This window comes from Chionomys nivalis, chromosome X, assembly GCF_950005125.1.
Source record: "Chionomys nivalis chromosome X, mChiNiv1.1, whole genome shotgun sequence".
NCBI lineage: Eukaryota > Metazoa > Chordata > Mammalia > Rodentia > Cricetidae > Chionomys > Chionomys nivalis.
The window spans coordinates 34,104,892-34,127,400 of record NC_080112.1 but is presented as its reverse complement, the minus strand read 5'-3'; the positions used below and the strand labels follow the sequence as shown (position 1 = coordinate 34,127,400).

The following is a 22,509-nucleotide window of genomic DNA, read 5'->3' as shown; positions in this document are numbered from 1 at the left end:
TTGCCATTAGTGAGTATAGATATCTGTTTAGAATTAGTACACCTTCAATGAAGATGGAATATTTGATGATGATTCACAGAAAACCATTACATACACGTAAAGATTACTCTCATAAAAGGATGTAGTAAAAGATTACAGATTATCATAACTCCAAGATAGCATATGATTTCCCAAATTGAGTTCAAAATTTGGCTGTTTGTCAGCTTAATTTGAGAATGCAGTATTTACATTAGGGAAAAATGAACGCTGTAGTAGAGGAAGTTGGTCACTCATCCATTTCTTTAGTAGCTTCTACAGGGAATTTTATGAGGTAGTGTGAATTTTCCAGTATGACCCAAACTTAGCTGTTCTGGGTAAATGTATTGGTTTTAAATTCTCTCTACTCCATTCCACCTGAATCTGTCCTTGTGTTTAATTTCTTTTAGTCCGTTTTTCTTTATTCCCTCTAGACTGTATTATATTATGTAAAAAATGTACTTTGTGCCTTCAAAGTTAACACAGCAGCATATTTTAAAGCAGAAAATTATATAAATACAAATTTAGGAAGCATTTCATAGTCACACTGACTTTTTAATACTTCTTACAACATGCTAAAATGTCCGATTTAACAAATACTATTACAGAACATGTTTTGAGTTTTAATACCACACTTAATGTTACAAATGACTATAGAGTATATCCATAGTGAAATCTGGAGAAGTGGATTCACATTCTCTAATAATCTTTACATTGGCTTTTTTCTGACTTTTGTGAAGTTAAATTTATATACTTCCTGTTACTTAAATTAGTTATTAGTTATTTCTGGCCTTTAAAAATTTAAAGAAGTGATCTTTATTTTTCTTCATTACTGACTGTGACACATTGGTAAAGATATTTATAAGGATGAGAAACTTTTCCATGTACTGTAACATTTGACATAAACATTAACAAGCAATTTTAATAGTATTAATGTGATAATAAGGGTGATAATTTTGTTGGTAATTCATGTGGTCTTAAAAATTGATAAGGTAGAATTTTATATATTATTTTTTACTGTTACTTAAGCCTAAACCAGAACAAAGTGCCACCAGTAACTATGACCCTGGAAGAGGTTCTTTGTGTGTATGTGTGTTTCTATCTCTATGACCCTAGAAGAGGTTCTTTGTGTGTATGTGTGTTTCTATCTGTCTGTCTGTCTGTCTATCTGTCTCTGTCTGCCTCTCTGTCTCTGTGTGCAGGTGTGTGTGTGTGTTCCTATTGGTAGATGCATGTGTCTGTATATGGTAGCAAAAGATCAATGTTGGGTGTCTTCCTCAATGGCTCTCTACCATAATTTTGAGACATAGACTTTCACTGAACCTGGAGTTCACCAGTTCTTCTAGACTGGCTGGCTAGTAAACCCAATCTCCCCATTGTTGATATTATAGGCAGATGCTGTCATTCTTGCCTGTTTTTTACGTAGATGCTGGGTATAGAACTCAGATATTCATGTTTGTGTAGCAACTTTGCCAACTGAGTCATCTCCCTAGCTCCCAGGGGCAATCTGTAATGCATTATTCAGCCTTAGTACTTTAGACCTCTGTCTTACATAATAACGTTCCAACTTATTTTAGAAAAGAAAAAAATGGTAGACAAAGAAAAAGAGTTGGCCACCATCCAAGGAAGATGTATGGCTATCTTTTCTGTTTGTGTAGAAGTATAGGGTTTGATAGAATTCTGAAAGACATTTGAGCCTCTAGATAAGAAGCAGTCCCATAGAAAGATGAGATTCTTTCATTCATTTTAAGATTCCAAGGAGATGGTAATTTCATAGATGTTTTACAAAACTTTGTCCATTGTAATGTCTACATCAGCCAGTGTGGCTATCTTGCTGCTGATGGCTTCCCTGACAGGATGGAGTAGTCCACTTCCTCATTGTTGACGTGGACAAAAATAGATGGGCAGGTAAAAGATTGTTGGTTTTTCCTGTAGATGAAGATTTTTAAAGGTTCCAGGGGTCTAGTTTGTCTTTCTTGCAGGAAAAAGACAAGAGATCTGAATTTTAACTATTCTTATCTAGGAATTTATGCCTTAGGTTATTTATTAATAAGATTTTTCTCTACTTTTTACTCTCTCCTCCCATTCTTTACCCTCTCTCTTCTGTCTGCTTTCCTCTAACAGTCTTGCTGTGTAGTCCTGACTGACTAGGTATTCACTATGTAACACAAGCTGGTCATATGTTCATGGCAATCTTCCTGACTCAGCTTCCCAGCACTGGGATTTACACGCATATAGCACTATACCCAGTTTATAGGACTAATTTCTGATCATTGATTTTGGTGATTGGTAAAACCAAAGCAGTAACAATCATTCATTCTGAAGGGTTTTGAGTCTTTCTATTGAGACTAAGGTTAAGATAATTTTAAAGCACCTTCATTTTCTGTAGTCAGTTCTGGCCATCTCTGCACTCTCAGGAATAGAAGGAAGAGAACATGGCAGAGGACAAGTCAGTGGTTACTTGAGGAAACGAGCAGCAGAGACAGAACTGGTATATGGCTTACCATGTGGCCTTGATGGACTTCCCAGGTTTACTTCTTTCACTTCCCCTGTAGAGATAGTAAGGATGGTTGAGAAATAGAACTTTGAGTTCTGACGGTGTAATTCACTAATTGTTTAGTCTAGGTATTGACTACAAGCAGAGATGAATTTCCTTTGAAGCTAAGGAAGGTTTCATAGTTTTCAAGGTTCTTCCTTTATATAGGGGTCCTAGTCAAAGGCTCTGGTCTAATTTATCTTAGTAATTTGGCATTCTTTGGCTTGAATAATTTTTTTCAAAATTACATAAGCTTCAGATTTCCTAAAGTCTGGTTCTATCTGTGGGATATTAGATCACATGAGATGAAAGTTGAGGTATTTTGTGCCTTTCACCAATAATGCTTCTACCAGAGATGGCATATAGAATCATTAAACTCCGTTTCTATACACAATCTCTCTGAAGTCATGGATGGGCATTCAATTCATGTGTACAAGTAATTTGGAATGAGAAGAACTCAGTGTATTTGGAAGACATGAGTGTTTCAATGTCTACCCAAATTTTAGTTAGAAAATACATTTGGGAAGATGCTTTGTACAAAAGGTGTGCCTTTTTATTTGCTCAACATTTCTGAATATCTGAAATAGGCAGGGTAGATGGGGTGATGACAACCCAATGGCAGCCAACTTCATGTATTATTCTGTGGCTTTGTGAACCTATGTGAGCTACCAGGGAGATGCAATTTAAAGTTAAATCTTGATCCAGAGTTTCCAAAAAGGATCTGTATGATGTTATAAAAGTCAAGGGTGCTAAAGTGGAACAGCTGTCATTTTTTATACACTAGATGGCACTGTGGGTGCAGAGGAAAGCCCTAAATTGGTTCTTTTGTTTCTTAAATCTGTTACAAAAATTGGGTAGTTGAGAAAACAACACCATGTTTTAAGACTTGTAGTGAAGGCTATAGAATATATGCTTAATGACTTTGCGATGAAGAATTGAAATCTTCGGTTAGTGCACTAAGATTAGTGTGTAGTATAATCTTGTGGCCAGTGCACTCTGATTAGTAGGTAGAGTTGTATGTATATGCCCTTGTTAGAAGAAACTGCCCAGGTCCCAATTTTCTAATTACATAAAGTTTTCCTGCCATTTCTATGGTGCTTGCCCTGGAACAAAGGTAGCAAGCAGTGGTGTTTTTGAGGTAATGGTGAGCAAGGATAGAGTCTACTGCAGTTCAAATTTGAAGATTTGGGCTTTTCTCTTTTTATCAAGATGTCTCTTTAATCACAAAATGACCATTAAGAAAGGTTGATGGGATTCTCCATAAGAACACACTGGTTGTCTCTTTTCACTGAGCAAAGGAGAAATATTTTCTGGCAATTCCTTTGTCCACATGTCTGCTGTGAGCAGTTTCTGTTAAGATGAACCAATGCTGTTCTGGGGATTGTGCCTCAGGAAATCTCATACAAAGGCAGCTAGGAAATCTAAGAAGAGTTGAAAGCTGAAAAATGTTTTCAAATCATAATTAGAAATGGCCTCACACCCTTAGCCTTTTGATCAATTAAAAAACCCACTTAACATTGGTGTGCATTTTTTCTAATGATGTGTACCAAAATCTCGATTATTTCTTCTATTAGAAGTTTGACTATGGAGAAGGAAATATTTACATTTGTAGAGATCTTTTTGTTCATAACTGAAACACCTATCAAGCTTGGGGAAGAAAGAAATACAAAGAAAGAAATCTGTTTTAATTTTATTTTGGGAAATGTTCTAGAATCTCTTTTGCCATTTGTAGTAGGTCAAACACGGTGACTTGGATAGATTGGGTCAGTATGTTGTTTGTTCTAGAAAGCACACTTGGTTCTTAAAGATGACAACACCATAAATGATTACCTAAGAGCTTGACCGACTCTCTCATTTCTAACACATGATAAGTAAAAAATAAACTCAACAGTATTGATCATATCATGCTCCATTTGAGAGTGTAGGCAATTGGGTATCCCTAACTGTTTGGGGTTTTACTTCATTATGACTACAGTTGCAATCTTATCTTGAGCAATAACATGAGTGACCTGGAACATGGCTGGTGACAGGAAGGGGGTTTTGTTTTGTTAATAGACAGTGTCTTAGAGTTGAATTGGAGGCAAGGAAGAGGGCTTAAAAAAGTGGATTCAAGGAGGAGGAACTGACCAATGGGTAAAGTTAAAGGGGAGGCAGTTGGAAGCCATTCCTATTGGGAAAATAACTTTTATTAGTGAATGTTGTCTGAAGATAGGAGAGGGCCCAAATTGCAGGTTAAAACATGAAATTGATAGGATAAATTTTCAAGTTTAAATTTTCATATTATTGAAAAATCAAGGGAAGAGCAAAATAATATTCAGAAATGGGGGTGTGAGGTTATTTGATAAAGATTTCTGCTTTTTTTTTCATTTGATCCAATGACTAGTAAGTGAGCTCTGTGGTTGTTATAAACACGATTGAAACCTACTCTCATGTTTTGTTTGAAAGAGTTTAAAATAGTCTACAAAATCTTCATGTTCATCTTGAAATAATAACAGACCTTTCAAAACAACCATAATCAGGGCAAAAAAAAAATGATGTTTTGTTTGCCTGTGTTTTGTTATAGATGATTTTACCGCCATTTCATGCAAGCCTCCTCCTCTTCCAAAAATAGAAAGGAAATACCCACCTTACACTGGCTTTGGGTCTGAAGAGGATTCTTTCCGCTCCTGCATAGGCCTCAAGCCCACACCTCATCGGAGGAACTTCAAAAAGTTCATGGAACTAGACAGGTGCCTGGGGGAACCTCGATTATAGTTCTATCTTTCCCAAAGATGTTATAACCTAACCCTGTCACACAACTCATTTAATTTTTAGGCCAGGGACAACTTATTGTAGCTTTGCAATGAGGTTGAGGAATGCATGGGGATTGACAGTTTCTCCCTTGAGAGTTTATTTTAATGTGTGATTTGGACACCTCTAAAGTCCTGTCATCCCTGGCCTGATGTCTTTCCATATCTGTCTGTCTGTCTTTCTCTTGGAATAATGCAGGGGAAAAGTCATCTGATTTCAAGGGTCAGAGAGTACATGGCTTTGAATTTCTGGGCCATACGCCCTCCATTACAGCCACCAGATATGCCATTATAGTGTGAAAGTTACAAGGACAGAATGTAAACACATGTGTAACTGTGTTTCAGTAAAACATTTTATGGACATTAACATTTGAATTTCATGAAATATTTACATATCACAATATATTATTCTGATCTTTTTCTGTTCAACCATGTAAAAATGTACATTTATCTCAAAGACTTACAAACACAGGTGGCCAGCTGGATTTGTCTCACAGACTATGGTGTGCCAACCCCTGCTAGAGAAATTTCAATGGTTTGTTAGTGTTTTACAACATGTAATTTTAGAAAATTCATGTTGCTCTGACTTGAGAGATTTGGTTTGAGTCCAGTAAGAATAGACTGCTTATATTGCTGAATGTTAATTTCAGAAGATAGATTTTCCAAAGTATCCCTAATATACACGAGGCACAATCCGATCCTGAATTGTTCTTGTAGAAAATGGGCACTGGTTGTGGCTACCTTTTGATTCTTCAGGATGAGCAGACCTTGAAAAAAATCTCAGGGAAAAATTTTGGGAGAACCTTGCAGATGCTTGAATAGGATGTAAACTAAAAATTATGGCTCTGTGTGAGGGAGATAATGGGTTGGGAGATGCTGGGAGAGAATAATAAAGGGAACATGTGTTAAGACTTGAAGAAGAAAAAGCACTCTTAAGTTGGTCAGATTGAATGGGGTCCCATGCTGTTGTCAAACTTTGAAGGAAAGCGAACAAAGTGTTATGCTGTATCTATAAAGAGGGTTTAACTCGCTGTCTGCGAATAATATGGAGTGTGGGAAGGTATGCCTTTGCTGCGACATGATGTCATTTGTCTTTCAAGAACTCATTGTTTATTTTTAAGAACTTTAGAGTTTTATTTAAATTTCAAACTCCCATTCTTGGGAGAATTAATTAATTAATTCATGTGCTTCTGGATGGATGAGAAAGAAATGTTGGGGCGGGGCCCAGCAATCTCTTTACACAGGCACCCTGGGGCATTCTGCAGCATACTAGTGTCTGGGAATCAACTGCATTTTACATGGAAGAAGGACATCAGCATGGCCGTGTTCTTTTGTTGGCATTAGGCTAGCTTTCAGGGTAGACTTGGATGGCCTCTTTTTCAGTAACTACTGTTCGTAAGGACTTCCACTTGGAGGGTATGTACTAGAAGAATGTCCTTATTGTAAAAGACGAGGAACATTTTCTTATAACTAAGTAATATGAAATATTATTCAGGGTGTTGCTCTGAAACCCAGGGAAATTAGTTCTTTGTGAATACATGTCTGCCATGTAAAATTTGCCTTAGGACCCTAACTACAGATGGAATCATACATGTAAGTTGGACTCTTGGGTTGAAGGATGGGGATATAGGCACACATGTCTCCAATTTCATTTCCTTTTGTTCACTGCTTGTTTTGTGTCAGGAATACACTTCCCTCTAGCTCCTCATAAACAGTGACCTTGTTTCCATGGTAACTGGCACAACTGGATGCACAGGACTGAAGTGCTTTGTTCCCTTTGTACCCACAATACTCTGCTGATCATACTTCTAATAATCAAAGCACTAGTGATAGCAAGCAGTTAGTAGTTTGCTTTGGATTAACTACTTTATAGAATCTGATTTCACCTAATCCTTAAAACAGCCCTAGAAGAAAACAGATTATATTCTTGCACCTACTTTCCAAATGAGGAAAGCAAGACACTAAGAAGCTCTGCAGCTTGTCCAAACTCACAGCTAATTTTTAGTTGAACTAGGAAGTGAATCCAGGAAAATTTCACTTCTGGAGTTTACCTTCTTTGCCATAGAATCTGTACTTATCACATGACTTGGGAATTACTCACATATGTAATTTCTGCACTCCCCCAGGCTGAGAGTTCCTTCATGTAAGAGACTGATTTTATTGTTTACATGAGAGTTAGAATAATGCTGGTGAATGTTTCATCCAATAAAAAAATGGGCATATGAATAAGTACAGTGGTAGACAAAATGTTTGCTAAACCTGTTCTTTTGAAAATATGTCTATTGTAGAAGTGTCTTGTCTGTCTGTATGTATGCTCACCCACATCCATGCTTGTGTGTTTCTGGAGGTCAGAAGAGGCCATCAGATCTGAAACTGAAGTTATGAGTAGTTTTGAACTGCTATGTGGGTGCTGGGAACTGCACCTGGGTCCTCTTCAAAAACAATAAGAATCCTTAATTGCTTAGCTATCTATCTCTCTAGCCCCACTAATCCTGTTTTTAATGATGGATCAAAGTAGAAGGACCAGATAGCTTCCTAATGGGAAAGTTATTTCATACTCCTACTATTCTGACCATATAGATTCCAAAAAGTCATGGTTTTTAATTTTATTATTAATCTTTCACTGGTATCAGACCTTGTCCATCTTTTGTTTCCACCAACAGCCCCCTTAATTTTTCCTATCATTACCTAACAAAAAGGTCTTCACATGCTTTCCAATGTGAAGACTTATGTATCTCTAGAGCAGTGGTTCTCAACCTATAGGACAATTCCTGTGTGATTATAAGACCCTTTCACAGAAAGCACAGATATTTACATTACTTTTCATAACAGGAGTGAAATTACAGTTATAAAGTAACAATGAAACTAATTTTATGGTTGGGGTCACCACAACATGAGGAACTGTAGTAAAGGGTGACCACATTTGGAAGGTTGAGAACCACTGCTCTAGAGCTTTTATTCTTGTTTGCTTTTGATCTTAGAAAATTCTCAGTTATAGGTGAGCTTGGGGTGGGGGTGGAGGTCAACAAATATGTCCCAAGAACCTGCTGTGTGACTAGCATTTACTTAGGTATTTGTGATAGATCAGTGAACAAAGTAGCCATGCAAGTACATCTTCCCTCATCAAACGTCATTCTAGTTGAGGGAAATATGCACAAAAAACACCCAAGTACATCAAATAGTATATATAATGTGGTAAGCACCATATTAAAAAGAAAAAAGCATTACTTTTCCACACAGAGGATCTAGGAGTACATAAATGATGAATATCCCTAGTTGAAAATTTCAGTGGTGCTCTGATAGATTTCTCTGAGGCAAAGGAACATAGTACATAGTCCAAGCAGAAGGAAGTGTCAGTATAAATGCTCTGAACAATGCACCTGACTAGAGTGTGTAGAAACTCTCCAGAGACCAATGTGGATGGAGAAGATGAGGGAAGAGCAAGATGTACCTCACGAACATAAGGTAAAAGATATAACAAAATGTGAGGTCACATGAGATTTTGCCGGCAATCATAGGGACTCTTGATATTTAGAAAGATAAGGAAAAAGCATTGGGAGATTTGACCAGAGAAATGACTTAATTAGACTGGCCTATTAGAAGAATATCTCCTGTACAGTGTTAAGAATAGACTATACAAAAATGATAGTAGATTTATGACAACCTATGAGATTACTTCAATAGTCCAAGAGAAAAGTTATCACATCTGGATGGATACTGTTGGAGGGATGAAATGAAATGGCAGGTTTTGACTATATTTTGAATGTAGAGCTAATAAGATTTCCTGACGGATTAGATATGAGGTGTAAGAAAAACCAAAAAAAAAAAGTGAAGAGTTATAAATGTCTCAAGATTTAGACCCAAGTAATTGGAATGGTGCCATAGGTAGAATGGGTTTAGGGACAAGAACCCAAGTTCAGTTTTAGAACAAGTTGAGATGGCAATTAGGTATCAAGTGAAGATGGGTGCGGTCTGTATTGAGGGTATTCAGGAGACAGGTCTAAACTGGTGATGTAAATTTGGAAATCATCAGCATATATTTAACATTTCAGTTAATAATGCCAAATTATACTAAAGTTTCAAACTGTAAGATCACCAAGGATGAACAGATGTCAAGAAGTACATGGATAAACCTTGGGACATCCCACATTAAGAGTTTGGAGAAAAGTGAAGGAACCATGGAAGAAGGATGGCATGGGGCAAACAAGGAGATAGGAATGACATAGAGCTAATAAATGCATAGGGCTTTGAGCCAAGTGAATCAAGAGTGTCATGGAAGAAGTTGCTGATTAATAAAATTAGATGCAAAAAAGGACTAAGGTTGCGATGTGGCATTTTGGAGATGATTGTTAGTTTTGTAAGAACAGTTTGGGTAACAAAACCCTTTACCAATAGAAGTGGATTTAAATGAAAGGATAAGGGGCAGAGAATATGACTTACTGGCATATTTCAGGCCTTGGGTGCCATTCCCAGCAGGAGAAAGACAGAAGGAAAGGGATGGTGGGGGAGAATTCAATGCAGTGAAGATAGGTAACATTGGGCTCTATGTCAAAAACATTAAGACATGCATCCTAGATCTAGGAATTTATAATTTGTTTTGGGACAATGGGAATAAGCACATTTTAAGACAGCCAACCAAGAGTACAGGACTGTATAGTGTTAAATTACTAAATATGACATCATGGTTGATACAAGAGATATGAGTAGTTAATCACCCGGAAGGGTGAAGATTGTGATCCGAAGTCAGGCATTTGAAAATTGATTTAGATGAAGGAAATATTTGAATACACTTTCCTACAATTTTCCTTGGGGACCATCTTGTAGTTTTCTGCAAATATAAGCTCACTCGTGAGCCCATATCTCTAGTGATTAGATTATGGATTCTGCATATGTAATAAGTTTTCTGGGTGACTTTTATGTACATCAAACTTCATGAATGGCTCAATTTTATTGAGTAGGTTTATATTACCAATTGATGAGATATCCAGAATACTACAATTAAGGGGGAAATGAATGATATATTCAAATATTCCCAGTAAATATATGCACTTATAAACTTAAGTTCTAAGAAGTTATATTTAAAATAGCATTCATTTGGACTTAGATTAGACCTAATTCAATTGTTTATTGATATTTTAGGCATCTGTAACTTTATGAGTCTTTCATAAGAGGGGACTGTTGAATATTAACCTGTGAGTTCAATTAAGTACCAGAGAAGGTAATTCACAGAGTATAGCTGGCCCAAGTAGTCTATAAGGTCCATCTGAAGCCTTGGAACTAGGCACTTAGGAAAATCCAAATTGTGAGCCCACTGGTGGTTTTGTCCAGACTACCCTGGGATGAGATTTCCAAACTGCTGTGCTCTATCTCATATGAGGCCTCAAATTGGCAATCTTGCCACTGTGTTTTCCCAGCCCACCTTCCTATACAATTCAAGAAGGGGGTGAAGAAGAGCACTTTATGTCTCTGCAAATTAGAAATACTTTGTTGTGGTTTGTATCACTGTGAACACAAAGAATGGATTTCAGGACAGGAGAATATACAAGTTATAGGGAAGTGATGAAGGGCATGGTTGATTTTAGCGGACACTTTCAAAGGTAATGGTTTTGATTATCACAGACCTCCTAAGGCCTTACTATTTGTTGGAGGGCTGACTTTCACTGGCTAATAACTGCAGCTGTGCCTTTACTGAAAGACCATGAGTTACTTAGTTCACTGCTCAGGCAACCAACTTTGGTTTTATTTTTAAGATAGGGTCTCACTGTGTAGCCCAGGCTGGCTTCAGACTCATAAATTCAGCCTCCCCAGTACTGAGTCTACAGGTGTGTGTTACCATAGCTTACCTGATAAAAATTTTAAATTTTATTTGATTCCATCTCTAACCCCTGTTCATTCATATAGTGCTAAGTATTTCTTCTAATCATTATGGGTATAACTTTCTGCAAATAATTAGTGTAATACATTATAATATAAAAAAGTGTCATAGTGGATAATGGTTAAAATAAGACAGGACTTTCTCATGAAAACAGGCATGTAATGGCTACATACAATGGAAATAGTAAGTATATTAAAATGGAGACATGGGCACGATGTTTATGAAGGAGAAAAGTTAATGTTTTCCTTGAAAGTAGTTAAGAATGATCGTGGAGAGATGGGAGTGATAGAGAGGGCAGAAAAATCCTGGACTTGAGACAGATGCCTCAGGAGTCCAGTAACATATGTCATCTGGATTGACTCTGGCCATTGTGCTAAGTGTTTATGCCTCTACCTGACAGAATTACTGTGATTGTTGACCAACTACATGATCAGAGGACAGCTGATTAATTCACCTGCTTTGAGCAGGTGTTTATGGATTTTTTTTGGTTGTGTACAACATGTTCATGAGGGTTCATGTCTATGTCTGTGCACATGGAGGGCAGAAGGGCAGAGATCAACCTTAGCACTTTCCTGGAGTTGCCTAGCTTGTTTTTTAAGATAGGGTCTCAGGATTCGACTCAGTTGGCTGAGCAGTGTGCTCCAAAGACCTGCCCATCTCTTTATTCTAATGCTGAGATCTCAAGCATGTGCCACCAGGCCTGGTTTTCAGTATATTTCCCAGAATATGAAGAACAGGAAAGATTTTAATCTATTGAGAAAATTCCTTCAGTGTTTAGATTTAGAACCTTAGAAAGAAGATATTTAGACTGTTTAGAAAAGCATAAATTTCTTTCTTAAAGCCATGACTCACTTTTGCAATATATATAATATTTAGGGTATTGCTTGTACAATTCTTTAACTCTCATTTCTCTTCTATTTAGCTATGGAAACATAAGTAACACGCTCCGGTATTTTGCAAAACTAGTCACAGAAAAATGTGCCGATTTTGACAGGATGTTTGTTATTGCGTTTTATCTCAGTGATGACACACTTTCAGTATTTGAACCTATAGAGAGGAATTCCGGTAAGAGACATATGTTACTCAGCATTTTCCTCACACCATTAACCACCTTTCCCTTTCGAAATTAGGGAGTATAATCTGATTTGATAGCCTAGAATATCTGTGATGATAATTTTCTAACCAATAAATTTCTTCTTATAGCAATGTCTTAAATATAAACCCAAATATATAAAGTGATAAAGAACAGCTGGGATCAGTTACCCAAAGGAAATCCCCTTTGCCACTATCATTTCTTTTTCTGAGGCATTCCTCTGGAACCTCAGGGCTTCAAAATCATGGTTTGACTACGACCAATCACACTCCCAGCCAGAAAGCCAAGAGAATGTTCCATTGTCCCACTTACAATTTTTTAATCTTTGCCTGATTAAGAAAAGAATACAAGATATACAAATTTAATCTTCAGGATCCATTTTTCTGTGTTACTTCTGTTTGCTCTGACTATTGCCAAAGGTCCTGCCCCCAGGCCTGTGGAATGTTCTCCAGTATGTTGATCTTATGGCTATTGCTAAGGACAGTCATTGACTTACAAATTTGGAAATGTTCTTTGTTTCAACATGTTTACAACTTTTATCTGTGCTGAAGACATATGTTTGAGAAGAATAACCAGCTCAACTAACTCTTTGGGAAAAAATAAGTAAAAATTTGGTTTGTATCATTTGTCAATTTACATGTTGTGAATATCCTGATCAAGACCAGTTTCAAGAAACCAACAAGTTTTTTAAAAAAAAAAAAAAAGGCACGCAAAATCTGAAAATGTAACAGTCAAGTATATACTTGAACTTCTTTAGCCACTTAGTATGCTGATGAATAATGGATAATTTGTACAACTAAGTGAGGCCCTCAGTGTAATTTGAATAATAGAACATCTTAAACTATAAAACTAAATAAGGATGAACATATGCCATGTTCTGAATGGTCACAAATATCAATTCTGTACACTTAGAAAAGTAATTATTGTAAATGGAGATTACTCTTTCATTTCCCGGCTGCCCAAAACCGAATAATAACACAGAAACTGTATTAATTACAACACTGTTTGGCCAATAGTTTAGGCATATTTCTAGCTCACTCTTACATCTTAGATTAACCCTTTTCTATTAATCTGTGTATCATCACGAGGCTGTAGCCTACCATACATGGCACCCCCTGACTCTACCTACTTTCTCTACACATCTGTTTGGATTTCCCACCTGGCTTTACTCTACTAAACCATTGGCTGAAACAGCTTCTTTAATATCCAATGGTAATAAAATATATTATAGCATACACAGGGAAATCCCACATTATCTCCCCTTTCTGTCTAAATAAATAGGAAGGCTTTAACTTTAACATAGTAAAATTACATATAACAAAACAAGTATCAAACAAGAGTTACAGTTATAATATTTATATCCACTTTATCTTTTATTATAATTAAAGAAAACAATAGTTATAACTATCTCTTTTCAACTCTATCAAAACCTCCAGAAGGATATATTACCTAGGTAAACAGGAAGTGCATTGTAAGCAGCTTCCAAAACTCTAGAATTGACAGAGACATCTTGCTGCCTGGACAGTCACCCGAAGTTCTTTTGTAGTGTTGGGACATCCTTCTTCAGCCTGTAGGTCCATAATATCTGGCAGACTTTTCCATGAATCAGGAAATTTGAAGATCTGTTTTTTTTTTGTAATGGTACCATACAAGTTCATAAGATGCTCTCTTCTGTGTCCTACAAAATGTCTGGCAGCTTTTTCATGAAGCAGAAACCCTAAAGGACTGTCTCACCTTTAGTCAAATAATTTTTCTGTGGATCCTACATGTCCAGTTTATATAGCATGCCATCAAGCAGTCCAAGAAATAGCAATTTCTTGCCCGAATGACTAACAAACTCCTTAAAGAGCCTCTTTGATGATGCCCATCTTCCTCTTGAAGTAGTTTGTTGCTGCCAGGAGCAGATGAGTCAATCTCATTGTCATGAAAAGTCCTAAGTTTTTAAAACATTTTAAATGCCATATTCTGTTAGTCTTTAAAAGGTTTGAAGAATACCTAACTGAAATACATCTCTGTACATCTAGAAAACCTAACTAACATGACCACATGCTTGACTATTATAGATGACTGTCTATTAACCTGTATTTCTTAATTATACATTACATTTTTGAATGAGCCACACAAGCCCAATACCTTAATCAGAGCAAAAATATACATGTAACAAAATTGGCCTCAAATATGTATCAATAAATCAAGATACATACCAATAAAAAGTATTCATCTCTATAGCATATCCCTTATAAATATAAACAAATATTCATAAACAATCATTTAGGGAATTTGGGCATTGTTCTCTAAACTACTTCCTGCTGATTGGGGGTGCTGTTAATAAGGTCTTTCATGGGATATCCTGTGTGGTAGGTCCATCTCAGCCAGCAGTCCTGAAGCTGTCATGGATGTTGCACCATCTGGGCCATTGCTTCCGGGGGTCTTATTTGATCAAACAATATTAGCCACTAAGGAATCCACAGCTTTCTATCCTCTGAGGAAACAAAAGCAAAACTTCTTTTCCAAAGCAACATATCCTTAGACCCAAATATTGAAGTCAAAATACCTTTAAAACATATATGTTGGTTTAGCTTAGTAGCCTGTACAATGAAATGTCTCTCTGTACTTAGCTTATATACAGTCAAAAAATTCAAAGAAAACACAATAATTTACATAATCCAGACTCTCTGTGTATTTTCCATCTTTACATGGCTTATTTTTCTTTTTTAAACTCTATTACTTTTTAATATTTATTTTTATTATCTTTACTCCTTTAATCTACAACTTACTCTGTCTCTTTAAATACTTTGATTTATTTTTTAAAACTATTTCTTTTTATAACTGTCTATACTCTTTTTCTTCTCTGTCCCAAACCTATGTACATTTTTAAAACACATTGTGACCCATTCAGAGTTTTTTTTTCATCTGAATCTGTCTTTATTGTGTATCTGTAATCACTTTCTGACCAGGAGCACCTTTATTTTTAAATGCTAAGCGGGCATGGCTAGGACTAAGGTTGCTTTGCCTTTTGACTCTGCCCAGTCCAACATGGCAGAGGTATATTTGCCACCAGCTCTACAAGCCATACTTTCTACCCCAGTTCCAGCAGATCCACTTCACCATCAATCAACCTTTAGCACGCTGCTTACAAAGCCCATTCAAATGCTCCATAGCAGTGTCTCCCAACAGAGACAGAGCCTTTCATGCCAGCATGAACCAGGAAGCCCTCCCATAAAGAAGGCATGCAGTCTTAGTTGCCAATGCCTAAGTCAGGAACACCTCTCTTAAAGGAACTCAGAACCCCTGCTTGCCACCAGCGAACAGAATTTATCTGAAAAAAAAAAAATGCAGCTATCAAGAAGCTGCACTAAACTCATTCTTTTGTGTCTAGAATTTCTACCCAAACTCTCTCAGGTTTTATGTGGATGTAGTTGCCACATATTAAGCACCATTTTTTGAATGGAGACTGCTTGTTTGTTTCCCACTCACCCAGACCTGAATGATAACACAGAAACTATATTAATTACAACATTGTTTGGCCAATAGCTTAGGCATATTTCTAGCTAACTTTTACATCTTAAATTAACCCATTTTTATTAATCTGTCTATTATCATGAGTGGCCTACAGGTAAAAGTTCCAGGGCATCTGTCTCCTTGGGCATCTACATGGCATCTTCCTGATTATGCCTTCCTTCTCTCTATGTCTCTATTCAGATTTCCTGCCTAGCTGTACTCTACTAAGCCATTAGCTGAAACAGCTTCTTTAATAACCAATGGTAATAAAACATATTCATAGCATACAGAGGGGAAGCCCACATAAAATTATGGGGCCAAGCAAATTGCACTTGTAAAATAGAAAGTTTACAAAAATAGTGACCATCACTGAGGACTTACTATTATCCTTAAGTTTCAAAGCAGGTTAGGTCCTCTAAAAAGAGGCAAATCCAGAGACAGAGTTAATGTAGAAGAGATTTGTTTAAACAATGAAAACAAATTAACAAACAAACAAAAACAACAATAAAATGCTGAAGGAACAAGAGGAAGCCCAGAGAACCATCAGATTGCAGGGGGTTCTCTCTTTTTCTTTCTCTCTCTCCCTCTCCCTCTCTCTCCCACTTCCTCCCACTCACCCCTGCTCTAATCTTCTCTCCCCTTGTCCCTTTCTCCATAGTCTCACTATATAGCCCAGGCAGGGACTAAAACTCATTATCTCCTGAGTGTTGGAATTATACATATCTAATACCACATCTGGATATAGTAGTTTCTAACTCCTATGAAGGACAGAGGAAAGGGAGAAAGTGGTAGATCTTAGATCTTAGTGGACTTATAAGGAATTTCTGATAGATATATCCAAAGCTGCCAGTTGTCTATGCAGGAATGGACCAGTCTCAGTGTTCCTACTTTGAACTTTCATTGTTGGTAGCAGCTTGTAGCAGCTAGGGCTTTTCTATGGTAATGTTCCCCACAGTAAGAGGTGATCTGAGAGTAAATTTTTATGACTCCTCCCACATACACATCTTAAAATTCCTATTTTACCAGTACCAACTCTAGCAGTTTAGAGAGCTTAAAAAAGACTTCAAGAGTATGCAGTAGGCAACTGGCAAAGCAAGTATAAAATGCAACTCAATTTGACTCCAAAGCCTGTATGTTTTCACCACTTCTCCTGTCTGGTCTCATCTGGTCTGTTATAGTCATAAGTCAGTTCCACGTCAGAAGATTCTAGAATCTCCTGTTCAGCTCTGCCTTTTGATTTCCAAGAAGTCAAAGAAAATAAACAAACATCAGGTAGCTATGCCCAGAAGAGAACAGAAAAATGATGAGAATTCTGGAAAGTAAGCAGCATAAAAAGACTACTAAAAGAAGCAAAGATATTTTACTATGGTGTGAAAGAGGAAACACAAAGGGAACCCCCATACTTGCTTTCTAACACTTAATCTAAATCTTGTCTTAGATGTGGGGTATCTTGCCCTTAATCTGAATGCCAGGTTAAGTGTGAAGCAGTTCTGTGGAAATAAAGAAAGTAGGTGCTTTACTCATGCCTTAGAGAAGAGGAACTTGCTGATGTCCCATAGTTCCAGCTTGCTGTGGAACATACACAAAAGGTCCTTGCTAAATGTTTTTGGAATTTGGGAGAATGAGGAAAGAAAAGTTTTGAATAGCATATTACTTTTTTCTTTAATGCACTCAACCTTGTCATTTAGAAGTCTACAAAGTAATGGGTTCATTTTTATTCATGCATATATTTTGATAATATTCATTTCTCTTATCTTTTCTTATATCTGCTCTCTTTAATTTCATATCCTTTCCTCCTAAATTAAACTTTGAGTGTGGCTTATTTTATTTCACATGATGATGTCAATTTCCTGCAAATGACATGATTTCATTCTTTATGGCTAAATAAAATTCCAGTATGTATATGAGACGTATTTTCTTCATCCATCCATCCATTAATTAATACCTGTGGCTGATTCCCTAACTTGGTCACTGAGACATACCTGAGTGCATAGCTATCTTTGTAGTATCTTTGAGCCTTGTACATCTATGCTCAGGTTTGTTATATAGCTAGATAATGTGCAAGTTCTATTTTTAATCTCTTCAGGAATTATCTTATGATTTCTATAGTAGTTATACTAATTTACATTCTCTCCAGTGGTGTTTAAGAGTTACACAAGAAAAAAAATGCCGTTTCTTTGCCCACTTCCCTATTCTTCCCTCCCACAGTGTGCAACATGGCTTTACAGATAATTTGTACAGTCTGTGTTGGAAGAGAAAATAACTAAAGGCAAGTTGTGGTTTTTGTAAGAATGAAGCAACTCATGAACTTTTTTTTTTCATGTTTCTTTAGGGAATGCTGGTGGAATGTTCTTGAAAAGAAGCCGTGTGAAAAAGCCTGGACAAGAAGTCTTTAGAAGTGAATTTTCAGAATACATCAAGGCTGAGGAGCTCTATATAGGAAACACAGTGAATGTGAATGGCTACCTGTTTCATCTGCTTAATGCTGATGAGTACACCTTAAAGTACATGGAGAATAACACAGACAAGGTGAATACACTGTATATTTCTTGACTCCCTACCTTCTTCAGTGGGTGTTTCTCTCCCTCTAGGACATTTTCTTCTGCATCTTGCCACTGGTGTACATTGCACATTCACACATGTGCGCATGAATAATGGATCTGTGTGACTTGGCCACAGGTCCCATCACAGAGGCCCGGCCCTTGTCTCTGCTATTTACAGCTTAGCTCTCCACTGCCCAGCATCACTGATTCCAGACCCTGGCAGGAGGCAGACCCAATGCTGAATCAAGTTTCCTGGGGTTTTGCTGATGCCAACAATGTTTGTTAGAAGGCAATGCAATAACTATAGGAAAGGAAGAAACTCTGATGGCACACACTGTACCATCCAAATTAATTGACACAGGGTAGCAAAGGAAGTTATGGGTAGAACAGACAGAAACCCCAAACGAAGCTGTAGTTGCTGGTCTGCTTAACAATGACACCTGAGGCTGAAATTAGAATCGAAGAAGAAATTTGCTTCAGTGAGCTCATAGAAATATCTTCTTGTTGTTGTATTTTAATTCTTGAATTAATTTCATTTTTTTGAGACATACCTAGCCAGATACCTAGGTTAGCTTTGTACTCACTGTTCACATGCTGCTCTCTTCCCTGCGTGTTGAGATTTCAGGTATGTACCACCACACCCAGCAACAATTTCTTTGTTTAATCAAAAATACTGCAGTGGCAAATAGTTACTGTTACTAAAAGTGCTGTGCTGACAATATTGTTCTGTAAAAATCCATGGATATAACTCTTAGGCTTTAAATGTAGACTTGTTCAGCATATAAGCTAGTTGTACTTAGAATTCATTGCTTATAATTTTGAAAAAAATCAGTCTGAACAATTTTATTTTAAGATTTATTAAATAATTATGCACTATTTATACCCACACAGTGCATACTTTATCTCATTTATAAAGAAAATGACCAGGGTTGAGTTGCTAGGTTTCAAGACAGAGTTAGACCCACACCAGGAATATTAGAGGAAAAACCTCTGTGGGATGAAAGGAGAGGCTCAAGACGACGCAGGGAATGGGAGCTACCTTCAGAGTGCTGTTCAGGTCAGGTCTCATCCTTGTGAAATGAGAAGGCAAAGAAGGAAGGGTGGGTAGGAAGAACGTAGGTGGCTCAGAGGTTAAGAACATTGGCTGCTCTTGCAGAGGATCTGGGTTCAATTCCCAGTACCCACAATCATCTGTAATGAGATCTGGTGCCCTCTACTGGCATGAAGGCATACATGCAGGCAGAAAACTATATGCATAATAAATAAATAAATCTTTAAAAAACTAGCTAGTACAGTTTAGAGGAAGTCTTAACCAGGATGATGGAGACCCTAGAACAGTGTGCTTATCAGGTAAATTCAGAGTTATGCAGAAGTGACGGTTGAAAGCTGGTAGTTCAGTGCTCTTCTCGGTACCTCTGTTAAGTACAGCATCTTCCACAGTCACTAGACCACCTCTCTGTTTATAGTTTTAGAAATGCAGGTTATTCTAAAACTATAGACCTATACTAGAAGACAACTCTAAACTCATGTGAGAAACATGGTGATTAAGCAGTTAGATTTCCAGAGACCACTAAGCCTGGGTACAAATCTGGTCTCCACACTAATAGGTGACAGGGTTTTGTAGATGGAAGTTTCTGTCCCACTTGGTCCTGCAGTCATTCATTCCCAAATAAACACACAGAGTCTTATATTAATTATCTATTTGGCTTATAGCTCAGACTTAACAACTAACTAACTCATATTTTAAGTTAACCCATAATTCTAATCTATGTTTAGCCATGTGGTTTCATACCTTTTCTCAGTAAGGCATTCTCATCTTGCCCCCTCTGCATCTGGCTGGTAAATGTGTCTCTGCCTTTCCTCTTCCTAGAATTTTCCTAGTCTGGTCACCATGCCTATACTTCCTGCTTGGCTACTGGCCAATCATCATCTTATTAAACCAATATGAGTGACAAATCTTTACAGTGTATAAGAGTATAACCCCCAAACAGACTTTAGTTATGTATGATCTCTAATCTTCAGTCTCCTTGTCTTTAAATAAGAGTAACAACAGTGCTTGTTTGATAAAGTTGCTACAGAGGTTAAATGTGATAATTTGTGTGAGGGGCTTAGCCATATAGGGCCCATGGCAAGCTTAGTCATTGTTGCTGTTATAAACCAATATTCTGGTTTTGAACAGAACCTCTACCTTAACATAAAACATATACTTCTTAACTTAGAATTGCTTGACATAGGAGTTTTGACTTCACTGTCATGCAAAAGTGATGTGCTTTCTAATAGAAACTTTAAAATTCTGGGTTTTGCTCCCCTTCCAGCCCAGGCTAATACGTACTATATAATCCAGTCTTCTCACATGCCATTGGGCATCAGCAGTGAGTTGCAGACCTTAAAAAACACTGTATCATGAAGTGAAATACTCTCCAGTGTGCTGTATTGCTAAGCTTGAGATGATCTGTAAGTTAGTTGTAATTGGTACATTTTCAACTTACAGTGGGTGTATTAACACACAAATCACTGTAAATTGAGGATTATCTGTGTATATTAAACCATGCATGTGCCTTTTGCTTTATTCTGTTTGCAGTGATAGGAATTGAACTCAGGCCTTGAACATGCTAAATGAGGACTATTCCATTCAGTTATACATCCAGCCAAAACATAATATATAGTTTTAAGATATAAGGGTTTTTTTGTCTTTCAGTATGAGAAAGCAGTATAAGACATTACTAGTATCAGTCTCTCAAGTGAAAATTACATTGCTTTAAAAATGCTCTTAACAAAGGCATTGTAAGAAGATAAAGATTAATACACTCCTTATTACCAGCCTCAGTAGTCTTTTCAAAGGAGCTATCAAATAGATGCTATCATGGAAACACATGAAAGGAAATGCGAAAAAGGAGGGGGCTCAGTAGGTGACAAACCACCTGGATCATTTGATGGTGGAATAGAGGCAGCTTTATACTAAAATAGCATCAGAACTTTTTTTTTCTAAAATTTCATCTTCTCACTTTTGATCTCTTGGCTGTAATTATTTACAACCTTATGCTTTCTGTAATTGAATAAGAAGTATTCTTTCTAAGTAAAAAAAGCTAACCACAAAGTAGGAGACAGAAACAATGGAATGCCTAGACAGCAAATGTATGTAGGTTACAGTGCTTTTGCAGGACTTTGACACCCAGCTTTGTTATGATCAGTACTTTGCCTGGTGGCCAGCCATTCTAATGATCTAGAGAAAGTAGGTGTACATTTAGCCAGCTCTAAATCTCTTTTTCTTTCCGTTAGGGTCAGCTAAAATATCAAGGTTATGTGTGAGAGTTAGAGGAAGGCTAAGATTGTTTAGTAAACTTTGTTACCTGCTATCCCTTAAGTTCAATTGCTTGAGATCTAGGGCCTAGAATAACGGCAGCCTTTTTCCTAAATCTTTCATTCAAAAGATAACAAGGCTAGTTATTTCTTGTGCAGATTTGTTTCTAGGTAAAGACATGTATTGTTTACATTGGGTTTACCATGTAGTCTTGTTGGTCTCCATTACCCTCCTAAGGTACAGGGAATAAGAAACTTCAGAATGTTCAGCCGTGAATGGAACATACATATCAGAAGCCTTCCTCAGGCTCAGGCATCATTGTGGAAGGAGGAAGAAAGATTGTAAGAGCCAGTCAGAGACTGGATAAGTGGGAACCAGTGTCTTCTGGGAACAACAGAGAAACTTCACTGTGAGCTCACAGTGGTTGTCATAGCGTTCATAAGACCTGTGCAAGCCCAAAGCAGACCAAATTCCAGCATGGAAAGTGGAGTTGTGCATGAAATTCTACCACTAGCTCTGGAACTATTGATAACTGTTAGCTGTTAAGAGAAGGAGAGCCAGTCAGGAGAACGGAAAGAGGGGAGGGAGGGGAAACTGTGGTTGATATGTAAAATTAATAAAAAAATTAATAGTCTCTGGTAAGTCAGCCACACTTGAGTGTAAGGTCACAGATAAAAAAAAATGGATAGCACAAATTGGTCTTGATTAGTTAAGAACAAGAAAAAGAACACAGTTGGGTAAGTAGGGAAGACAGGAGGACTTGAGAAGAGTCAGGGAAGAGATAAATGTTATCAGACCACAGTGTATGAAATCCTCAAAGAACTAATATTGACAATGATGGTTATGGTTGTGGTGA

At 37.1% G+C, this 22,509-nt stretch overlaps 1 protein-coding gene across 1 annotated transcript in view; it reads left to right on the top strand.

The window, feature by feature from the left end:
• Efhc2 (EF-hand domain containing 2) overlaps positions 1-22,509 on the top strand; it is a 144,611-nt gene that overhangs the window by 59,357 nt on the left and 62,745 nt on the right. The window contains exons 8-10 of the mRNA XM_057759411.1: positions 5,115-5,280; positions 12,138-12,280; positions 18,142-18,338. Coding sequence (XP_057615394.1) covers positions 5,115-5,280; positions 12,138-12,280; positions 18,142-18,338 — 506 coding nt within the window. The remainder of the gene's footprint in view (positions 1-5,114; positions 5,281-12,137; positions 12,281-18,141; positions 18,339-22,509) is intronic.